The sequence below is a fragment of the Bactrocera neohumeralis genome, chromosome 4 (genome assembly GCF_024586455.1).
Source record: "Bactrocera neohumeralis isolate Rockhampton chromosome 4, APGP_CSIRO_Bneo_wtdbg2-racon-allhic-juicebox.fasta_v2, whole genome shotgun sequence".
NCBI lineage: Eukaryota > Metazoa > Arthropoda > Insecta > Diptera > Tephritidae > Bactrocera > Bactrocera neohumeralis.
In genome coordinates this window covers 70,669,325-70,692,507 of record NC_065921.1, presented here as the reverse complement: position 1 = coordinate 70,692,507, position 23,183 = coordinate 70,669,325, and the positions used below count along the sequence as shown (strand labels likewise).

Sequence of the window (23,183 nt, the reverse complement as noted above, 5' to 3'; positions counted from 1 at the left end):
TCTACTTACATATATCCATCGGGCTCGCATTGATACCGGTAAGTTGCGGCTTATCTTTATGCCAACCACCGTCCTGCGTGTCAGTAAAACGTATGCATGTTTTTATTCGGGATTCTGATCTTGCGATCCTGTAAGTCCTGAAGTCGTTCCACCTCACGCTTGTTTGCCTGTCAGGCCTTTTGAAAACTAAAATCCAGCTCCGAGCAATAGATTCCGGCGCCCACTCCATTAGCCATTTCTGATCCGTCTTATAGAACTTGTAAGTTCCGCTGGCGAGTCGCATTCTTCTGCGCGTAAGGGTATGTGGGCTATTTTATCCACCAACCTCTGGTTTTGAACTATGCTCGAAGATTCTTGCAGAGAATAATGCCGCCAATTTTGCAGCTGATTTTGCTGCAGAGTTTTCCACTGCAACGTCGATTAGTGATTAGCTCCCGTTATGCAGTGATCAAAGTTTTTCTGATAGCGGTGCACCGCACCAAAGTACCGTAAAGCAAGATTGACTTCTTCACCACGGAGTAACACCAATGCATGAGTCCATATGATAGGTTCCAAGAAAACCCTCGCATCTTCTTTCATGCATAGAGGGCCTTTGTCACTCTCTCCTTTACATTGAGTTTCCACATTAGTTTGCCATCTAAAATTACTTCCAGATACTTGGTATGGACTTACTACAATTACTGACGACGAAAATTCCCTTCCGAAGTCATAGTTAATACCAATTTAACCCCGTTAAAAAATAATCTGCTTATGATTAGAGGAAAATTCTTACGTATCCTCAAGGCTACGGTATTTTTTTAGGTCATTTTACAAATATTTGGTACCAAGTTTTTTGTTACAAGCTATCTATAACAGTTGATCGAAGGGACTTAAAAGGGGTTGAGAGCTTTAGTCTTATATTGTAAGTTAAAGTTAGCTGTGATCGCGACCGACGTGTTGGAGTTCAGTCGGATAACTACCCAATAGAAATTTAGATGTCAAGAAAAATCGAAAAAGAAAGAATATCAACAATCATCAGTGATTAGTATGAATAAATACTGAAAGTAGTCTTAATATTTGTTCTTCTCTTGGATGGTTTCGTACCAAAAATTCATTTCATATTTTTATACTTCCACATTTGGTCGTGGAATATAAAAAATAGCTAAACTGGTTGGTTAGAGTCAGGGAGAATATAATATTAGGCAATTTACTTTTCGATTGTCCGTCCTAAAGTGTTTCAAAAATCATGAGAAATTAATTTACTGGGAGCTGTAGTGGCGGAGCAGGTCCCTCGGCTCGTTGTAAGCAAAACGACGTTATATGAGAAATATGCATGTCACTCGGGCGTATAAAAAATGCATGAAGACTGTCGGTAGCTCATTCTTATCCTTCTGGATACGCCACTGCGCTTTTACACACATATGACCAGACTTATGTGTACCTATGACCATAAAGCGCGTGTAAAGTAAATGCACATTTCATGTCAAAAATCCTTTCCATCCCTTTTGCGCCTTTTTGCAAGGCAAATAACAAACAATCGCTAGTTGGTTTGCCGACCTTTCGCAGTACACTTGTGATACCAATATACAACTTTTCTGTGGTGAAAGTAAAACTTTTGTTTGGTGAAAAATCAAGCATGCACATTTTAACTGAAATATCTTTGTGCTTATTTAATTTAATTATTTTCGGTTTAATATTGGCTGTAAGTAATTTGAAATAAATAGTAAAAAAAAATATATATATATATGTACATATATGTGATACTATATCTATAATAAACATATATATTATTTAATAACTAATATATTATATATATATTTTTTACTAAATGTTATACGAAATAGTGTCCATTTCCTTTCACACAATCCCTCAAGATTTGGCGTTTGATCAATTCGCACATTTTCTAGTATTTCCAGAACCAAAGATTTTTTACTCTAAATTACTGTGGGTTATTCAATAAACTCTAACTATTACTCTGTAACCAATCGGTTCACATCTAGACTTCTAGACAGCCAATCATCTGCAGCTATGAAAGCAGGGATATTGCTTTTAAGCCACTGCTGTGAGGTTTAGGCCTTGTGTGTTGGGTCAGAATCTTGATGGAAGATCGAATGCTGTCCTTCGAAGAGAGTATTGCTTAGCTGCTTTACCACGCTTTCTAAAACATCGTGCTGGTACACTTTTGCCTCAGTTTTAAGCAGTTATTTACAAAAGTGAAGCAGTGTAACGCCTTTACAGGAGACTCCCCACCAAACCGATACAGCAGCTGTTGACCTATTTGATTAAAATTTTTTGCGCCTTTGGCAGTTGCTTTGCTCCTTAAAAACTTCCTTAACAATAAACAATTTGTCAGCTGTTAAAAGCATACTTTTATGGTCATTGACCGTGTGCCACTGCAGAAGCCATTCGCATCGGTGGAGTCTAATTTGCTTCAAACATGTTATTAGAAGATTATTAAATGACCGACGGTAGGCTTTCATCTTGAATAAGCCTTGATATTAATCTGGTCGATATATCCATTTCGCTTGCTAAGATTTTCTGTGTCCTATGTGGTTTGCTTTACCTTTCCTTGAGCTATTTAATTGGTCCTTAGTTCTTGTTGTATCATATTTTGGGCATATTTGTTGCATAATCTTGCATTTAAAGTTTCAGTTTGTTTGTGCAAATTGCTTATTTAGCTCGCTCTTGATCGTGCCTAACGGCCATGATATTGTGTCCGCCTCAGGCTCCTGACTTGGCCAACTCGTCTGCTTTTTCCGTGCCATCATTGTTCCCATCACTGGGAACGCAAATTATGGACAAGTTTAGTTGACCAGTGAGCTTAAAGTCTACCTACATTTTTGGACCAATCTGGAATTTATCTTCGGCGATGATATAGCTAGCAAACCCACCTGACTATCTGTCTATATGGTAGCTCTTTGTATCCCCCTGTAGTTTTTCAGTAAAACCCCTCAGACCTTATCTAATCTTAATCCTTCCGCTTGGAAGATGCTTGCTGAGTTTGGTAGACGGATGGAAAGTGATATCAAGATCCTTGGTGTATACCTCCATCTCAATTTCGCAATTCATTTTATATTATACCCATCCGTATAGATTGAGTTAGTTTTCTCCTCCTCAACTAAAACTCTTCTCTTTCATTTTTTCTGGAAATTTCTCTTCAATGTATGCACTGTACTTCAAAACAGAATTTTTAACAGAATTTTGTAACAGAATTTATGGCAAGACTAGGTATACTCATAAGTAAATATATGCTAACCTGATATCTATAAGAGAAGACCATAAAAAAGTAAAAAAAAAATTATTATCGGGATTTAAAACAATTTTGAACAAAGAACGTTGCTTTTTGAATATCTGTGGAAACTTAAATTTCTAGTATGATATCTGTTATTTTTTTTACCTTTTTTAAGGCCTCAACAGTTTGCATCCCCAATAGGTCGATGGAGGATTGCACCCAACACGAGCAATGTTGCTCAAATTTTTGTCATCCAGATTTTGGTTTGTGCTCATACGACGTCAATAATATGCCCGCAGTGCTATCCTAAGTGAAGTGCCCAGAATAAATTGTTGTTAATATTATTTCCCAACTTTTCTATCGATTTCAAACTATACCAAATTATAATAATATACTCATCATAGCTAACACACAAACCGAAGCGGGCATCTCAGCGCTATCTGTAGTGTGTTATTCAGAGTTTTTTTTACAGCGTCATCTAATGTGGGATCAAAATCTGCTAACTTACTTTAGGGCGCTATCTAGTGTGGATTTTAAAATTTGAGTATTTCCATGGAGCGACATCTAGTGTGAAAACTATTATTCAGTAGCAAAGAGAAACAGAAACCGGATTTAAATTTTGAAATACTTTGAATTCGTAATTGTGAATGAAAATAAATGCATTTGAAATAAAATATTAACTTGGATTGAAACATCAAAAAGCAAAACTTGGAAAATACAAATACAAACGGGCACAGAAAATATCATCCCCCCGCTTTATAGGAAACCCAGAGAACATAAACAATGTGGAAGGTGCTGGCAGAAACAGAAACAGACAGAACAATTTTATAAAATAATTTTTTTTTCTCGAAATTTAAGTGTGAAACATTTCCGGTTCTACTCTGTCAATAAATATATTTTGCACACCAGATGACGTTGTGCGAAAAGCTGTTTAAATTCCAACACACGTTAGAGGGCGCTGCAAGGAAAGCACAGAGTGTTACGAGTACTATTTTACGACAGATGACGCTAAATCAACGGCAAGCAGGTAAAGTTTATTAAAACTGTTATACAAAGCTTATTTGAAAAAAACCATACAATGCTTATTTGACAAAAAAGACGGGAAATTAATGCGGACATGATTTTCACAAACGCACTCTGCATCGTTTTGCAGCCACTGTCTTGGCCTTTTTGATTTACTAACACTAGTTTATTTAATTTTTGAAAGTTCTGCCAATCAAGCGCGATATCCGCAATTTTATTGTTGCAAATGGCTGAATGCTTATATATATGTATACATACATTTCATACAATCTGTGTTATATTTTTCAGCTAATACCTTCAGATTTACAATCTGTTGCATTGGAAGCAACGACTGCAAAATAAATATTTTTATGTTTATACATATGTACGCATGTACGAGTATTGCATTGATTTGCGAATTGTTTACTAGATTAGATTAGATTACACTGGTATACAGTGGTTTTGTTGCCCTGGATATGAGACTAATTTTAGATATATTTATGCTCACAATTCACGAAACTATCAATGATTTTGTAAGAATTGCTCTCAATTTTTTTAAAATCTTTATTTTAATTTTAATTCAAAAAAATCAGAAAACATGAAATAAAATGACATAAATGTTGAAAATATTAGTTTTATTTTGAAAGCTTAACAAACATTGAAGTAAATAGAGAAAAAAATGTTAAAAACTTATACTATATTCCCTTAAAATGCCTTTCATTAGCTTTTCTTCTATAATACTTCTTTGGACAATCTCTTTTTAAACAACAGCAGTAATCTGCCATCATGTGACAATCCCAGCGACCCTGATACCGTTCTTCCATCACTTTTAGATCCTGGTGGAACCGCTCTCCTTGTTCTTCACTATAATTCCCTAAATTATCCGGGAATTTATCAAGATGATTGCGAAGATAGTGTAACTTTATACTCATATTTGCTCCTAGAGTCTGAAAATTTGTCAGCATATTTTGCACAATTGTTTCATAATTTGGTGCTTTATGATTACCTAGGAAATTTTCGACTACCAATACAAAACTTTCCCAAGCTTTACTTTCCGGAACAGTCATGACTTTGATAAAATCTGAGTCTTTCATCATTAGCCGTATTTGAGGACCATCAAATATTCCACCTTTTAACTTTTCTATACTAAGCTTAGGAAATTTTCTACAAATGTAATTAAAACAGTCTCCGTCTTTGTTTAATGCTTTTACAAATTGCTTGATCATTCCTAACTTAATAGGTAATGGTGGGAGTATGATTTTGTCTCTGCTTACCAATGGCTCTCTGATTACATTGGCTTTACCGACATTTTTAAAGAATCTCTCACAGGCCAAACATCTTGATTCCAATGATGTTGCTTTGCTCTACTGTCCCACATACAAATAAAGCACGGGTATTTCGTGTATCCACTCTGTTGACCGAGTAAAAAATTAACCATTTTCAAATCTACACAGATCGGCCACTGATGTTCCGAGTATTTAATTTTTTCTAAAACTAATTTTACATTTTCATACTCCTCTTTGAGTTTTGTTGAATGGGCGATTGGAATAGATGCAAATTTATTACCATTGTGCAGTAAAACGCATTTCAAACTTCTTTTAGAACTGTCAATGAAAAGTCGCCACTCAGTAGGTTTATATTCTGTTAAACCCATGTCTAAAAGTAGTTTCGCGATATCATTACAGTACACCAGACCTTCATCTTCACTAAAAAATTGCAATAACTCTTTTTCTCGTGTCCTGTATGTCGTAATTGTCACTGTTGGGGCCAATAAATTTTTTTCTTTCAATCTTGAGGCTAACAATTCTGATACTTGTTTTGATACATAGAGATCACGTATTAAGTCACTGAGTTCATTTTGAGAAAATAACTTGGGCGTAGCTGTTTCACCTTCCCATTCACTTCCACTTGTAGACTGTCGCGATTTCTGTGTATTTGGTAACATCATTGTTTCTGAGGGCATTCGAATTTTTTTTGAAACGTAAATAGGCTGAGGAAGATTTTCACTGTGTAGTATAGGACATTTTGTAGATTGTAAATCTGGATATCTCCAGGTTTGATTGCGATTAAAACCTTTAGCAACAACAACGCAAAAGTAACAATCATCGAAATGATTTGTAGGCTCCATGCAGATCATCGGAATACCAAAGTCTAATCCAGAACGTTCTCCTTTTTTCCATAACCGTAAAGACTCAACGCATAACTTACAAACTTTATGAGGAATCCATGGTTTTTCTAGTTTGTCCATTTTAAAACCGAAGTATTCAGTGTAAGCCTCCTTAACAAAGTCTGTGATGTTTCGTTGTTGTTTTTTTGTTAAATAAACACCGCAAATATAACAAAACAAATCAGTAGTATATTTACACTTTCTTCTTGACGAACTCATATTTTAAAAGACAAAGCAAATATACATATTTTTAAATATGTGCAGTGATTGATACGAAATATTAACTTATCAGAACTTATTTAGATTCACGTAGAGGTACTTCGTATTGTCGAATAACTGCGATCTCAGCTGTTCTGCGGAGCAAAGGGTGGGGATCGCTAAGAGTAGGCATCACGTGATGTTTGCATGCGAGAAAAAGTTGTGCAGAAGCCTAATCATTTATCAGTCATGATCAATGATCGATTTATATGAATAAAAAGCTGATTATTGTTCAAATTATAAGATTTGAGAAAATCATAAAAATAAGAGCACATTCAGTACTTTCATATACATATATATATTCGTGATCTGGACACTTGAAAACATAAAAATTTTCACAGATATCCAGGGCAACAAAAAAAAAAATATTTTTTGTAGAGCTGTGTTACCTATAACAATTGAAAGCCTTGAGAATTTATGAAAGCTGCATGCCTTTGGTGACATCACAGCCACATGCTATATATTGTATAATAAATTACTGTATGCATAATTTATATGGTGCAACGATTATCAGTAAAATATACAATATTTTAAGTGACATTATCTCGTCATTAGAGGCGTGCCCGTCTGGGGTATAAAAACATTTATATGCTCATCAGTGGTCATTAGTACAACATTTCTTTTCTCTAGAACATCAATAATATGGCTTTCAAGACTTTCCTCACGCTGTTCGCTGTGCTCCTGTGTGCCAATGCTGTCTTCGGTGTGAATATCATTAGCAGGGCAACATGGGGTGGTCGCTCCGCTACCAGCCGTACTACCTTGGCCAGTGGTTTATCCTACGTCATTATACATCATACCGCCGGCACTTACTGCTCCACCCAAACCGCATGCTCTCAACAGATGCGCAACATGCAGGCCTACCACATGGACTCCTTGGGATGGGCTGATATTGGTTACAACTTCCTGATCGGTGGTGATGGGCAAGTGTATGAGGGTCGTGGTTGGAGTACAGTGGGCGCTCATGCCACAAACTGGAACTCCAAGTCTATTGGCATCTCCTTCATGGGCAACTACAACAGTGAGCGACGAGGGTTAGAGTTCAGGCTCTTTACTAATATTTCATTTCTCTTACAGACAATGTTCCAACTGCCGCTCAGATCGCTGCCGCTAAGGCTTTGATTGCCGATGCCGTCTCACGTGGACAAATCTCGTCTAAATACATTCTTTATGGCCATCGTCAAGTCGGTTCCACTGAGTGTCCTGGTAACAACTTGTATGCCGAGATCAAGAAATGGTCCAATTGGCGCGCTTAACTTTACTGAGTTTTGAAAATATTTAAGAAATTAAAGGCGTTGCTTGCTTAAAAAAACCGGCTTTTTTTTCTTTGAAGTGCTACTATTTGATAGCGTTGAGATGTATGTTTTGAAATCGCTCCTTTTAAACCTGATCTCTCCAACGGAGTGGAGGTCTTCCTTTTTCTCTGCTTCCACCGACGAATACTGAATCGAATATTTTCAGAGCTGGAGCGTTCCATTCATCCGTACACCATCACTTAGTCAGTGTAGCCGCTGTCTCTTGATTCGCTAAACTATGTCAATGACTTCTTCTTCTTTATTGGCTTAGAAACCGCTAACGTGATTATAGCCGAGTTAACAAGAGCGCGCCAGTCGTTTCTTCTTTTCGCTACGTGGCGCCAATTGGATATTCCAAGCGAAGCCAGGTTCTACTCCACTTGGTCCTTCCAACGGAGTGGAGGTCTTCTTCTCCTCTGCTTCCCCCGGCGGGTACAGCGTCGAATACTTTCAGAGCTGGAGTGTTTTCGTCCATTCGGACAACATGACCTAGCCAGCGTAGCCACTGTCTTTTAATTCGCTGAACTATGTCAATGTTGTCGTATAACTCGTATAGCTCATCGTTCCATCGAATACGATATCTTAATCTTTCGCAGAACCTTTCTCTCGAAAACTTGCAAAGTCGACTCATCAGTAGTTGTCATCGTCCAAGCCTCTGCACCATATAACAGGACGGGAATAATGAGGAACTTATGGAATTTGGTCTTTGTCGAGAGAGGACTTTACTTTTCAATTGCCTACTCAGTCCGAAGTAGCACCAGTGGTTTACAGGCTGACATTGTTGGTGGTGTTTATACTGGTTCCTAAATAGATGAAATTATCTACAACTTCAATGTTATGACTGTCAACAGTGACCAAGAGCCAAGTCGCGAGTGCGACGACTGTTTGTTTGATGACAGAAGATATTTCGTCTTGCCCTCGTTCACTGCCAGACCCATTTGCTTTGCTTTCTTGTCCAGTCTGGAGAAAGCAGAACTAACGGCGCGGGTGTTGAGGCCGGTGATATCAATATCGTCCTTCTCTTCCGTCGGGGCGTGGGCGCAAATCAGCGATATGTTGAAGAACCTCGCTTTGATGCGGATAGCGGCTAGACGTTCACCCACCGGAGTGAATGATACTAATTGGCGACGGAGTCTCTCTCCCACCACGAATCCTACACCAAACTTGCGCTCCTTTATATGGCCACGGTAGTAAATGCCACAAGGACCTACTCGCCTCAGTCCTTGTTCCGTCCATCGTATTTCTTGCTTTTATTTTCACTAGGACATTAATCAGCTTGGCAGCGGCATCTTCCCAATTAAGGGACCGGACATTCCAGTTGCATGCTTTCATATCGTATTCCTTAGTTCGTTTGTCATGGTGACATCAAAAGCGGAACTCTCATCCCAGGTTGATTGTTATTTTTCTTTGGGGGGCGTTTTTTACGCGGCGGGTCCCAAACCCCTCGCACAATTCTGCGGAGGGGATGTTTCGCTTTCTCACTTTAGCTCGCCTTCAAACGGATGTTCTTAGGCTACCCAAAGGATACTTGGTCAAAGACCGGAAGTTGTGAGCTGCTTGAGCCATGTGTAAAAGAATCGTTTCTGGCAACTCCCAAGTGAATGGCGATCAGAAAACTTTCCTAACTTGCGTGAACTTCTACACATGACTCCATTCTCCATCATCAATCCATATGTCAATGACAGCACATCTTTATCGACTGCGTCGTTGCCAAAGCGCAAATGATCGCAAGTCTTCCGAAAAATTTTTCTGAGATCGACTTATCAAATGTTGTCATTGCTCTTGCCTCTGCACCATAGAGCAGGGCGGGGGAGATGAGTGACTTGTAGAATTGGGTTTTTGTTCTTCGAGAGAGGACTTTACTTTTCAATTCATTTTCTGAAGGTGGGCTTTTAAGGGTACGGGCCCTGTGTTGCCTTGAAGTAGAAGGGTTTCGGTCTGTTCACCAACAACATTATACCAAAATAACTTTGTTAGTGTTCCAAGACCTGAGGTCTTTCTCTAGACTCCAATGCTCAGCAGCCCACAAGCGAGCCAACTAGTCTGCCTTTCCATATCCTTCTTTTCCTATATGATAGATTGCCTGCTTGTATAACCTAATGTAGTAAGACTTAATATTGGCTTGGCTATCGCCTAGAATGTCTATGGACTTGTCGGTTATAGCAGAATTATCTTTTGTTTTGGCCAAAATTTGGACATGAAAAACTCCATTAAGATCTATAACATTGGCATGAGTTTGGATCAATTGTCGAAACACTTTTGCCGTTCTGATTGACCATACCAAAGATAAACACTGGTCTTTGATGGAGCTTCATCGTCAAAAATAGAATTTATCTCGGCAGTCTTGTTGAGTTAATCCACGTCGAAAGTTTTAAAAAATAATCGCGAAAATTTTCACCATTTAATTCCAATTTTTTGGTCGAGAAGAATTTTATAAGTTACTGTAAACAACACAAATAGCGCTCGTGTGTCAACATGTTCTGAGTATGCATACCATCAAAAAATACATATAAAAGGCAACCTACGTACTAATTTTAGTTCGATCTCACCAAAACGGCAGCCCTGAAGTACTTACAACAAACTTACATTTATAGTTTCTTTAAGTTTCTATCCTGCCTTTCTGGAGCAATAATATGACCTTCTTGACCCGAGTTATACTGCTTGCTATTTTCTCTCTACTAGCAAACACCTACGCAAATATTTGCACTCTTATAAATTATGCAAGTATCATACCATCGCGATGCTAACAGTTTAATTAATTTTAAACATGTGTGGTTGATGCAGACCAGTGGCCATAAAATTTTAACTCAAGAGGGGACTAACTCATTGGCATGTTCAAAAAAATTATTTATTACATTGTAGTAAGTACTTATCTCTGAGTCATTAGTACTTATGTATACTATGTATGATGAATGATGATTTATACATGTACTGCTTCAGTTTTGGTTCTAACGCCAAGTAAGCTACATACCATAGTCGAAGAAATTTCGTTAACCTTTGAATGGAGTGGACCTTTTCCTCTACTTCTGCTTCCCCGGGCGGGTACTGCGTCGGATACTCTCAGAGCTGGAGTGTTTTCAACCATACGGACCATATGACCAAGCCAGCGCAGTCGCTATCTCTTTATTCGATGAACTATGTCCATGTCGTCGTATATTTCATACAGCTCAAACTTCCATCGACTGCGGTATTCGTCGTAGGCAATGTGCAAAGGACCATACATTTGCCGCAGAACCTTTCTTTCGAAAACTCTTAGCGCCGACTCATCAGATGTTGTCATCGTTCATGCCTCTACACAATATAGCAAGACGGGGATGATGAGTGACTTCTAGAATTTTTTCTTTGTTCGTAGAGGACTTTAATTCTCTATTGCCTACTCTGTTCGTAGTGGCATCTGTTGGCGTTATTCTGCGTTGGATTTCGAGGCTGATATTGTTGTTGGCGTTAATACTGGTTCTAAGATCGACGAAATTATCTACGACTTCGAAGTTGTGACTGTCAACAGTGACGTGGGAGCCAAGTCGCGAGTGCGACGACTGTTATTTTGATGACGGGAGATATTTCATACTGCCCACGTTCACTACTAGACTCATTTGTTTCGCTTGCTTATCCAGTCTGGAGAAAGTTTTAGCTATAACTTCACTAAATTCCTAGAAACTAAGTGTATTGTTGAGCAGATCTTTATAATAACCCATCGAAACCCATCACCTTTAGTCATTCTAAGAAGCGCTACAGGCAAAAGAGACTGTATGTTCCCATTGTGAGTATAACGATCCGCAGACTTTGCCTCTTGTAATGGCAGGGTGCATACTTATTGAAACTCTACTCTGCCCAGACTAAGTTTCAAGATGATTAGTAGTACTATTAAAACTACTTCAAATTAAATGAACATAGTTGCTTTTACTTTTTGTAGTACAATGGTGGCTGAACCCCTTTTCTACACCAATTCATGTCCTCCCAGTAGATAGTATCAGCAAATAAGATGTCTATCATTGGTTACAACAATAAACACGCTAATAGTAACACTTCAAAGCAGCTATGAAAGCTTTTATTCGCACCTCAGTAGAATATAAAAATGTTACGGGAACGTTTGTTTCGCTTCGTGCTGAAAATTTCTTATTACAATTCGCTCATTGTGGGTTTACTGCCAGCTCCACTGGATGGAAAAACTCTTGAGTTTCGAGTCACACGTCTTTATCTCGTACACAGCGCGGTCATACATCTTTTCTGTTTACTCGCCACATCTTACGCGGGCTACTACTATTTCAGCCGTGACTTCTTGACAAACGATCCAATATTGCAGTGGACCTACAGCATTACACATGTGACAAAGAATCTCTTCATGGCGGTGCTTGTCAAGGAAATATGGTGCAAAAGAGAAGACATAAAGTCGGTGTATGTGGTATATCGCTCGCTGGAAACTCGACTTAAAGCATTCACAGAAGCTGCAAGAAGACGGATTAACGGCACTATCGAGAAAAGGAATGAACTACACAGAACAATAATCGAGCATCGCGTCGAAAATCTCATTATTTTCAAATTCTGTCTCGCTTATGTTCTAGTAATAATGAATGTTTACAGTTTCTTGTCTCAACATCCGGGCACTGATGGTCGCTACATGCCGATCACATTGATCTCATTTGCGTTGCACACTTTTATTCTAACCGTCTCGGGAAATTTCTTCTATATATACAGTCAACTCTATAGACAGTTTTCGCAGATAAATTCACAGCTAAAATCACTCTTCGAGCAACTGCATGGTCAAATGTCCCGCAGAGCCGTTGGTGAAGAGTTTGCCAGTCATATCAACAATCTGGCTGTGCTACACCTCACTGGCTACCGTCTGACGCAACGCATATTCAGAATCGGCGAGCTGACGTTGGCTGCCTTGCTACTGCGCCTATTTACAACCAATATGCGTGCGGTATATGGAGCTTGTCTCCTTCTCAGCCAGAATCAGACAAGGAATTTGTGGTTGCAGGCCAACGAACTGTTCTTCACGGCGGTCTTCTTTGGCGATACGGCAATGACGATGGGTATGCTGGATGCGATGCTAACAAAATGCAATCGTACCGGACAGTTACTTCGAGAACATCCCGGACTCGTTGACATCTGTGAGAGCAATAGCTTGAGGAAAGCGGTAAAATAGTAGTTTATGCATGTATGTATATTGAACAACAAGTCTATCACTATGCCTAGAGTGCCAAAACTCAGTATTTCGAGGGTTTTTGAAGTTAGTTATACATAAACAGACGGTCTAGGTCCGACTAGTGAGCTTACTCATTTTGACTTCTTGAGTGCAGTTTAAAGTCTTTAAGCACTTTTAATGGGGCTGAGAGATCGAGCAGACTGCAGGAAATGTGTAGAGCAGGACAACAGAGCAACAGTGAAGCACCTATTGTACATTTGTCCCGCATTGGTAAGGCTATGCTGTAAGCATCTGGGGTCCCCACGGTATGATACACAAGAGGAGGTGGTATGGATAGTGAGATCGCAGTGTCTGTTAAAATTTGTGTCCAACGCTGGCATTCTAAAGGATGACTACGTCTCTTGTTCCTAGGAACTGAACTCCATCTGATATCGCAAAGGACCAAAACTGATCTATGCGTGGTTTATTACCTACCAGTTTAAGCACTTTTATGACAGGTCTCTCGTTATAAGCTTTCGGACAGTTTGGTCCATTAATCTTAAATATCTTAACTGAAAGACTAATGACAGATGGTTGCTAGCCAGACATTGAGAAAACGGCCTAGATTGAAGCTAAGGAATAAGATTAGGTCTGAAGAAAATCAAGTCAAAATATGAGAGAATATTTATGGTATAGCTTTAGCGTTCTTGATAGTAATGTGCTACGGAAGTAGCTTATTCCTCAAAAACGTCTACGAGCTTCTAGCACATGCAGTGTTCGAGTTTTCTGGTCCCTTAATTTATTCTGGATTCGTGCTCTGTTATTGTTGTAACGTTTATCGTGCTCTATTTTTAATTCATCTCCAGTCTTGAGTCTTGTTCTTACTGATACCCAACACAGTTTTGGCTTTGTAATGAAAGTGTTTGTCTTTTGTAATTTCTCTTATTTTTTCATTTAGTTGGACACATTTGCCTCACAACTGAGTTGCCACAAACTTCGCTACATGCTATGCGGTCTCTTCGAGTTCAATAAAGAAGCTACGCTGCAGTTCTTTTTGATGGTATTGGTGAAGACATCTGTGCTGGTGCAATTTGATATGCAAAATAAGTTAAGAATAAATAAAAAGTAATAACATATACATAAAAACAACAACAATAATGTCAGAAAATTGTATTTTTTTAATTCATCAAATGGAGTTTTTATGGAGTCTCGTTAACTCAATCACTTATACCTTAAACAAAAACCACCCTGCGAGAGTACGATACTTGTAGCGTTGGATTTGTCAAAAGCCTTTGAAACAGTCAATCACATAGCTCCCTCCAGGGCTGAAGAGGTGGACTATGAACTAGCTGAGCGGTCGTCAATCATCTGTACTATTTCGAGGTAAAAACTCCAAACTGAGAAGAATTAAACAGATGGTGCTACTGTTTATCTTCTATATCTCGAAACTCCCGCAACCACCAGGGGCATTTCTATCACCTGGTACGCTAATGATAGCACGATAGTGACGTCGGGCAATGGAATCAATGGCATGTGTTCAAACGTAAACGGCTATCTCTCCGACCATTCTCGCTTCCTCGCTGCACGAAACACTTTCCCCCACTAAATCCTAAGCGACCATATTCATAAACTGTGACGCCGTTCCCACGACAGTCGGGTCTACGTAACCGGAAACGGATTTTTATCCGGCCCAGAACTGTCAGCTCGGCAGAATTGTGCCGCTACAACAACAACAACATAAACTGGACGAAGGAGTACAGACTTGACCTTAATATTGCAGTCGAAGACGTTAAGATACCGACTGCGATTATTGTCCATGTCAGAACACTGCACTGCGGACTGAGGATGCCTCTTGATGTGTCCCATCGAACATCCCATCGAGCAGTTCCCATGAACTCCTCTGCGAAAGTATCCTGCGGACACCTGCTTAGAGCGTAACCGCCTCCTAGGAGCAACAAGAGGTCCTTCCTCCACTACGTCGACGACATATAACTATACGCCGACCAGATTTTAGATGGGCCCAAAACGAGATGACCACCACTCCTGATGCATAAGAGGTGGTGATAATAGTCAAACCATTCTTGAGACGGCCTTACATTCTCAAATGATCACTATTTGCTGTGCTCTAGAGGCAGAGTTGGTCCATAATTCTTCAAAATGTTACAGTCAATGGAGAATGCTATAAGCGATGATAATTACTTTTACGTGCAGAACCTACGTGCCATACAGCCAACGAAGCAATGAGTTTGTTGAAGGGAACTTTTGATGAGCGCATTATCTACCGTCGTGGACCGCTGTCGTGGAGATTTAACACCACTGGACTACTTTTTTGTAAGATTACGTGAAGTCGCTTACCTACGAAGATACACCTTTGGAAGAGATCCGAAATCATTTTAAAAACATAATGGCAAACTCTTCGTACACTCAGCGTTTTTTGTGTCTTAACGGAAAGAATTCTCTAGGTTATTTTCACCACTGTGGTGTAATTATTCACCTTTATGACATGTTGATTGCTTTAAGGGGTCAGTAGGGTAATATTTTTTGGAATTTTTTTTTTTGCATTTTTTGTTCTCTTATACCCTTAGAATTAATATAGAAACCCACTTTACCATTGGAAGGTTTCGAAAAAGGCCCAAAAATAATAATACCGATCGACGTTCGGAGCGCTCGGAGTGCACACCTCAAACTTTAAATGCGTTTTTCTCAAAACACACTTTTTTAAACTGGCGGACATGATTCCGGTCGTGTTTCAGACGATCCAAACATGAGAAATCGTGTCCGCCAGTGAAAAAACGCATCTCACTCACCCAGCCATTTCTCCGACAGATGTCATCGAAAAATTCGAAAAAATTTGTTTATACACTCCACGATATACCTCATGATATGTCAAAAAAGTTCTATTGTAGAATAAAAATTTCTATGAAAAATAAAATTTCAAAAGAAAAAACAGGCCAGATTACCCTACTGACCCCTTAAATAAAATTCAGTTTAATATTAATTTAATTTTATTTTTTCAATGCAATGTTCATTATTGTATTTAAAATCTGTAAAAAACTAAATACAGGTTTTCAAAACTATCTTTTGTTACACACACATGTACGTATAGCAAGGATATGATGCAAAAATGAATAGCTATGGCCAAAAGTAAACATCAGAAAACTGTCTAAAAGTACAGATTTTGGTGACAGTTTCTTAAGGGGTTATGTACAGTTAGAATTTTCAAAAAATCGATTTTCTTTATTTTATTTTCTTAGTGTACATATATTTAGGAATACACACAGAAAGTTTCATACCGTTCCGGTGAATATTTTCGAAGTTAAACGCAAATTCGAAAAGGCCTTTCAGAGTGCTTGGAAGTGCATTCCGAACTTTAAACGCGTTTTTCTCAAAATGGTGTTTTCGAAGTCGGTGACCAACTTTAATCGAAAACGATTAGTCTCATATTTGAGCACGAGCTTCTTAAATATATTTTTTTTCAATAAATTTAATAGTTTTTCGGAAAAAAATTCTGGAAAATTCGTTTTTTCAGCCTACTAACTGTATATACCCCTTAAATTAGGTAGAAAATTTTAATTATATTTTTTTTTCAAGAATTTTGAGATATTTTTAAGAAATAATAAAACAAAACATGTAATTTCATTAACGAACATTTTTCAAGTGTCCGAAAATTGCTTGCTATGTATGTATGTCTTCGGATTTTGCTTTAGTTTTTTTTTTTTCTTAATATACATAAATCCGACTTTAATTTTAAGACTATGCATGGAGTACATGCATTACAACACACTTCATAAAAACTTTGCTGCCTGCTATGCCTAAAAACACTTTTTAAAACTTCACTTAAAAACTTAAACCGATTTGGGTTTGGATTTGTCACACTCTCATCAACTTCTTACTATGCACTGCCGTTAAATTTACATGTATGTATGTATGGTTTTGCGGCGGCTTAAAATTAAAATTTGTCATACGAATATGTCTGCTAGTGTTTTTGTAACTCGAATATTACGTATTTTCGCACACAAAGTACAGCAAGTTTTAAAAACCTGGTACTTGTGGGGTTTTGAAAAATCGTCATGTGATTGATTTTGGGGTGGAATTATGCGTGATTTTTAGAAAATTGCAATCTTCAGTTTTGTAGTATTTTTTTTTTGCAAATTTTATTAATTTAGATTTTTTTTATACTTGAATTGTATCATTTATTTTTCAACAATTCATGACTTCACTTAGCGTTATTGAATGTTGTCTAATTTGTATTATTTTTGCTTCAATAACTGTTTTTCAGTTTCTTATTTATTACTTTTGCTTCAATTGCTGTTTTTTTATTTTCTTCTTGTATTATTTTTGCTTCAATAACTGTTTTTCATTTTTTTTTCGCACACCTCGATTTTCCTTTTATTATTTTATATTTTCTCGATTTTCCTTTTGTGTTTTATATTTTATGTATTTATTTACGTTTTCGCTTTTTATTGACATTTTTCACATTCAGTTTTATCTCGTTTTATATATTTTTTAAATTTTTATTGACATATTTGATATCCTTGTGCCTCGATTATTACTTTCAAACTTCATTTCATACCATTTAACCGTTTTTTCTTTACATTTTTGGGTGGGGGCCGGTATGTAGGGGTGCTTAACGCACTAAATATATAATACATATGCAAAAAATTGTGCAATTTACAAATATAATTTGACACTCGTTTAGGTATATGCGTTAATTTCTATAATTTCTGTTGTTTTATTATATTTTTATTATCATTACATTTATCTTTTTTTTCAAATTTAGTACTTTGTTACAGTAATAATCATAAGTTCATTTTACAAAGTCCATATAGCACAAGGCTGCAAAAATCGTTGTGTACTTGCAGCATATTTCACCTTTTGTTTCTATTTTTGTAACTCTTCTACATAAACTCACCAGCTTTCTTTACCGCTAACGTTATTATCGACATAACTACCCAAATATGTATAATATGCGCATTCGAACAGTGCTTACAACGCTAAGTAATGTAAATTATCGTAATAGTAATCGAATACAATATGAAATGTGTATCTTATATGTATATACATAAATAGTATAATATTATGCTTTAACCAGGTGCATAATAATAATAATAATGAGTTTGTCTTACTTTACAATTAATAATGTCTGTTGTTGCTTTTGTTGCTAAACACATATGCAAATGTACTTGACTACATCACACAATAGAAATATGTCGTTTATATAGATTTGTAAATATTATAACTAAATTAAAAGCTAATGTAATGTAAACGTATTTTGTAAGCGGTAAAAATCAACATACAAAACTAAAGCAAATTTGTGAATAATAATAACGTTTACATATGCATATGTATGTATATAAAATCATAAAAAAAAATCATCACATATGATGCACAACGACTTTCGTTAACACATTTTAACAGACAAGCGCGCATTGTAAGTGCACGAACGCGCAATACGCGAGTCTGCGCTACGCAGGATGCTAGTAAAACATGCACATTTAACTTTTTTCCTTCAAACAACGCACAGAACTACAAGCGTTTACAGCACATTATTTGTTTTTGTTTAACCTGCTTTGGGCGCTACTACTACAACGTTCGTTAACACTTATGCCACAACATGACTATTCTTATTCAGATCGGTTAAAAGCACCGCGTCCAGATCCTCTGCATCCAGCAGCTCCACGCATGCCTCACCATTCACAGCATTTGTTGCGAGCAAACTGTTGGTGCCCACTGACGTCACAATGCCGCTGCCACCATTTGCATGCGGTTGCGTTAACTCGCCATTGGCGATCACTATGGCATCGGGTGAATTTCTGCGACGTTCACGTTCACGTACAATATGTGGCGCTTCGTTGAATTCGTCCAGCTCGTCCATGCCTTGACGATGTTAATTAGTGTTTAACAGATTTGTCACATAACAGAAAAATATATAAAATATGTATATATATGAAGTGCTCACCCGTGTATTTGTTGCCGGCGAGCAGCAAATACTGGCCCGAGCGATTGGGCCACAGCAGGCCGGTCATTACGCAATAAGCCAGACAGTCCGCCGAATTGGTGATGCCTAGCAGCAGCTTGTACCGCCACATGGGGCTCACTTGCAGCGCTACAATGGCGACAATGGGCAAATAAATGAACCACACAAGACTAGAAGCGCCCAGGTGCAGCAGGAAATCCAGTTTTTTGGTGGAATGCTCGTATTTCATGGTGTTGCGCAGCTCGTAGAGGAACCAAGTCATGAATGATGTGCTGCAAGGTTTTGTATTAGTTATACAAAATTTGTTTTAAAAATTAAAAAAAAATGTTAGCAATAAGAATTAATTTATATTTAGCATTTTTGCTTACCGTAGTATCAAGACAATCCAACCCGGCCATGTCTGGTATTCATCAATGTCCGATATAATATCCACCTCCGTCTGCAAGTAAATATTTTTGTTTAATTTTTTGTTTTTCTTCATTTTAGCAAAATTTAGCGCGCTGCACACACCTTATCCCAAACATAAAGGAACATTTGAAATGCACAATAGGGCACCCATATACTCATCAATATAATCCAACCAGTGCGATTAATTTGCTGACGTGTCACGGCCCAGCCTTTAGCAAGAAGCAGCAGTATCAACATAAATGTGGTCTAAAAGTGCATAAAAGTTATTTAATTCAATATGCTAATTAATACTAGTTACATTGTAACATACCCGACTAAATATATCCAGTATATCGCCTGCTGTCTGCATATTTGGCATGCCCACGCCATTTATGGCGAACTTTATCAAATGTGCTGTGATGAAAGCTAAACTGACAAACTCGCTGGCCAAGCTCAGCGTGAATAGACGTGTGACGGGATGTTTTTGCAGGCGCACCGCGTAGATTTGCACCGGTAGCAGCACCATATAGACCAGCAAGAATATCATATACATTTCTAATAAGTTTTGTTGATCGAATGAGAACTGAAATGTGAGTGGATGCGCGGCGGAGTTGTTAGGATGCGTGTTGACAACGTAAATATCATAGGTAAGCTCATTATGACTTTTGAGATGATCGTATGCTTGCCATTTGCATGTGGTACGGTTACGATAACAGGCCGTGAGTGCGACATACCAGAATCTATAAGGAAAATAATATGTTAGTGTGTTGTGATTGTAGATTTTTAAATTGCGAATCATAACGTACTTAAAAGTATCATATCTCATGCTTAAAACACTTATCAAAATTTAAACGAAGCAAAGGAAGCGTCCACGTCAAAAAAAAAAAAAGATATGGTAAACAATTCCCAAACAAAACAGTAATATAAAACAATTGTTGCAAACCACAGACGCGTATGTAAGTACATATGCACGCATTAATACACAACAGAAAAAAATAATAATTTTATTAAACTGCCAGCACTTTGCCGGACAACCAATTTCTTGTACGCGTCCAATTGCTTCATTAGCCTGTGTACGAAGCAATTGGATGGTTGCTGAACTCTCAATGGAGTTCAAGCTACAAGCATACTTATAAACGCAATAATACATTTTCATAGCTGCGCTATAAACAAATAAACATTCCTATAAAATAAAGCTTGCAAGACCAGATGTGGCAAAATTGCAAAAGTATTGTTGTAGGCAAAATAAACCAACAATCAATATGAAAGTTTTTCAATCAAAATAATAGCGTAAAGTTGTTGAAATCTTTAAGCAACAAAACATGTTTTGCGTGTATAAAAATTGCAGCAACATCACCAATCCTTGCTATTCTAAGAGCAGAAGTACTTGCTTATCTTATCTAAGTAACGTAATTTATATGAAAAGAACACAACAATAGCAGAAAGCACTGTGATTTTATTTTATAAAGTAAATATAATATTTTTTGCGACTGGAACAGAATGTGCTGAAATCATAATAAGATCGGCGTGGCAAATACACGTGTTAAGATTGGCATACAGCAGCAGAAAATGTTGTCTAGCAGGTATTTATGATGTGTGCAGTGCAATGCAAAAATAGCAACAACGCCATAAAACAAAATAATTGCTTTGCTTTCGATGTAAAAATAAATAATTACTTCTACACAATCATATTTTTTCAAGTTATTAACTATCTACTCGAGTTCTATTTAATTTAACACTTTCCACTTTTCTCACTTCATTCCCTAGAAAATCTCAGTTATCTTATCAATAACGGACACTTTCCGTCTTTGCTATCTTACCTCGGCTCCGTCACCTCACTTATGGTGTAGGTAAATTGTCGCTGTGGTATTACATTGCTGGGCGTATCTTCGTCAACGCAAAGCTGACCAAATGGGCATGGTACACGACGTACATAATCACGTTTACCCTGCTTGTTGCATGTCTCATCATAGATTAGAGGTTGCAAATGCGCAAACATGCGTTGGCACGCCAACTCATGGTCCACATGACTACGATTGCTATAGAAATCAACAAATGCCACCTTGTCCAGCACCACCAATGAAATGGGCTGCACAAATGTATCTGTTGTTGCTGTGATATTGCCATATATGTAGCCAAATGAGCCACCATGTGGTATTGACACTTCGGCCTTTTGGAAACCAAATTTGGTGATCACTTTAAAAAAGTCGTCCGTGTGAAAAGTGCCTGTGAGGTGTATGGCAATACTATAATTCCATAATGCTTGAAATGCATGCAACCAGAGGAGGGGTCGAAGTAATAGACGCAGCCATGACGGCGGCCGCTGCCGCTTCATAATGCCAAATGAATTTTGTTATTATTTATTACTTTTTTTTTGTATATCTCCACGTAATTTTAATGGTGTGTTGGCGCTGCTCTAGTTGTCTGTCCGCTGTGTGTGTTTGCAACTCCAAATATTCACTTTCACACAAACTGTTGTTGCGAATTTTGTACTGGGCGGAGTGTTGCAATTTGATTTTCACTTATAAATGTTGCGTAGGTTCGTTCATATTATTATTATATTTTGTGTGCAACTTTTGGATAACTTTTTGGCGTTTTTCACATACTGTAGCTCACACAAATTTATATTAAATATTGCAAAAATTTAACAAAAAATGCACCAGCGCACACACTTTCGAAATGATAATAAAACACCACAAAGCAAAAATCTTTCATTCAGCTGTCATAAAATCATATAGCAAACGTGATGCCATATTGTTGTGGAAAAATAACTTTGATTAATTATTGATATGATGATTTTAAACTTATTCTTCTAACTTTTTATGTTTGCAGTAAAATTTTTAAGAAAATTTGGTTTGTTAATGTCAACTATTAAATTTTATACGAACAATTAAATTAGTAAGGTCGTGTTTTTCTCAATTTTCGCTTCTCTTAAACGCCCTGCATTAGGTTGTGCACTTAGCTAATACAAAATCCACTACTTAGGCCATTTGAAAAGTTTATCGTTAGCATGAAAAGCTTTGTAAAGAGGAGATGTGAAATGTTAATTTGATTATAACTATTATTCTGGTAGAATGATTTTTTTCTTTTCAACTTTTTGCTAATTATTTTACAATCCATGTTCGCAAAAATAGGACAGAGACAAATTTCAAAACTTTATTATTTGGTCTAGTGGGGCTTCTTCGCTCATTGTTCAGAATATCGAATTGTCTATCTGTTCTGCCAGCTCCATATGCATTTTATCTTAGCAGAAAGGAAATGCATGATTACTATTTCAATAATTGAAATATCAATAAAAGTTGGCAGAAATCGAAAAGTTATATACAATTTCTTGCATCTAATTTTCATGAAGCGACTGCCAAGATCCGGGTAAATACTGTGAGAAGGTGTTAAGTTCGGGTGTAGCCGATTACTCTAGCGATTTTAATTTGAAAGTTGGTTCTCTAGATTATGCCATGAAATATACCTTAGGTTTGAAAATTTTTAAAGGACAATACATATCTCGGGACTTACTTCAACGATTTTAACCAAATTCCTACGTTTCAGTGTAAAATCTGGATGAAATTTCTTCAACATGCTTAAACCGAAAATATCGGTCAATCTATGAGATATATTATTGAAATTCTGGGACAAATGTTTTTTGATATGATATTGGCCAATGGGCTACTTATAAAGTTATGATCTACCGAGATTTGATCCTTGCAAGTTGCAAGAGCATAAAATGTTCGATTACACCCGCACTCAGCCCCTCCTTACTT

The 23,183-nt window shown here is 37.4% G+C and overlaps 3 protein-coding genes across 3 annotated transcripts; 2 read left to right on the top strand and 1 right to left on the bottom strand.

Annotated features, from left to right (window-relative positions):
- The first annotated feature begins 7,232 nt into the window (after positions 1–7,232).
- LOC126757487 (peptidoglycan-recognition protein SC2-like) lies at positions 7,233–7,950 on the top strand. The gene is made up of 2 exons (XM_050471426.1): positions 7,233–7,659; positions 7,716–7,950. The coding sequence occupies exons 1-2, from the start codon at positions 7,281–7,283 to the stop codon at positions 7,892–7,894; spliced, it is 558 nt and encodes a 185-aa protein (XP_050327383.1). The 5' UTR covers positions 7,233–7,280; the 3' UTR covers positions 7,895–7,950.
- A 4,058-nt stretch (positions 7,951–12,008) lies between these two features.
- Positions 12,009–14,190, top strand: LOC126755845 (putative gustatory receptor 58a). Its single transcript, XM_050468562.1, has 2 exons — positions 12,009–13,073; positions 14,020–14,190. Exons 1-2 carry the CDS (start codon positions 12,009–12,011, stop codon positions 14,188–14,190), a joined length of 1,236 nt encoding a protein of 411 aa, XP_050324519.1.
- Positions 14,191–16,048: 1,858 nt separating this feature from the next.
- Positions 16,049–22,121, bottom strand: LOC126757484 (integral membrane protein GPR180). Its single transcript, XM_050471423.1, has 6 exons — positions 21,246–22,121; positions 19,757–20,165; positions 19,549–19,692; positions 19,407–19,477; positions 19,021–19,310; positions 16,049–18,938 (listed from the first exon to the last, which is right to left on the bottom strand). Exons 1-6 carry the CDS (start codon positions 21,758–21,760, stop codon positions 18,664–18,666), a joined length of 1,704 nt encoding a protein of 567 aa, XP_050327380.1. The 5' UTR covers positions 21,761–22,121; the 3' UTR covers positions 16,049–18,663.
- Positions 22,122–23,183: the final 1,062 nt, after the last annotated feature.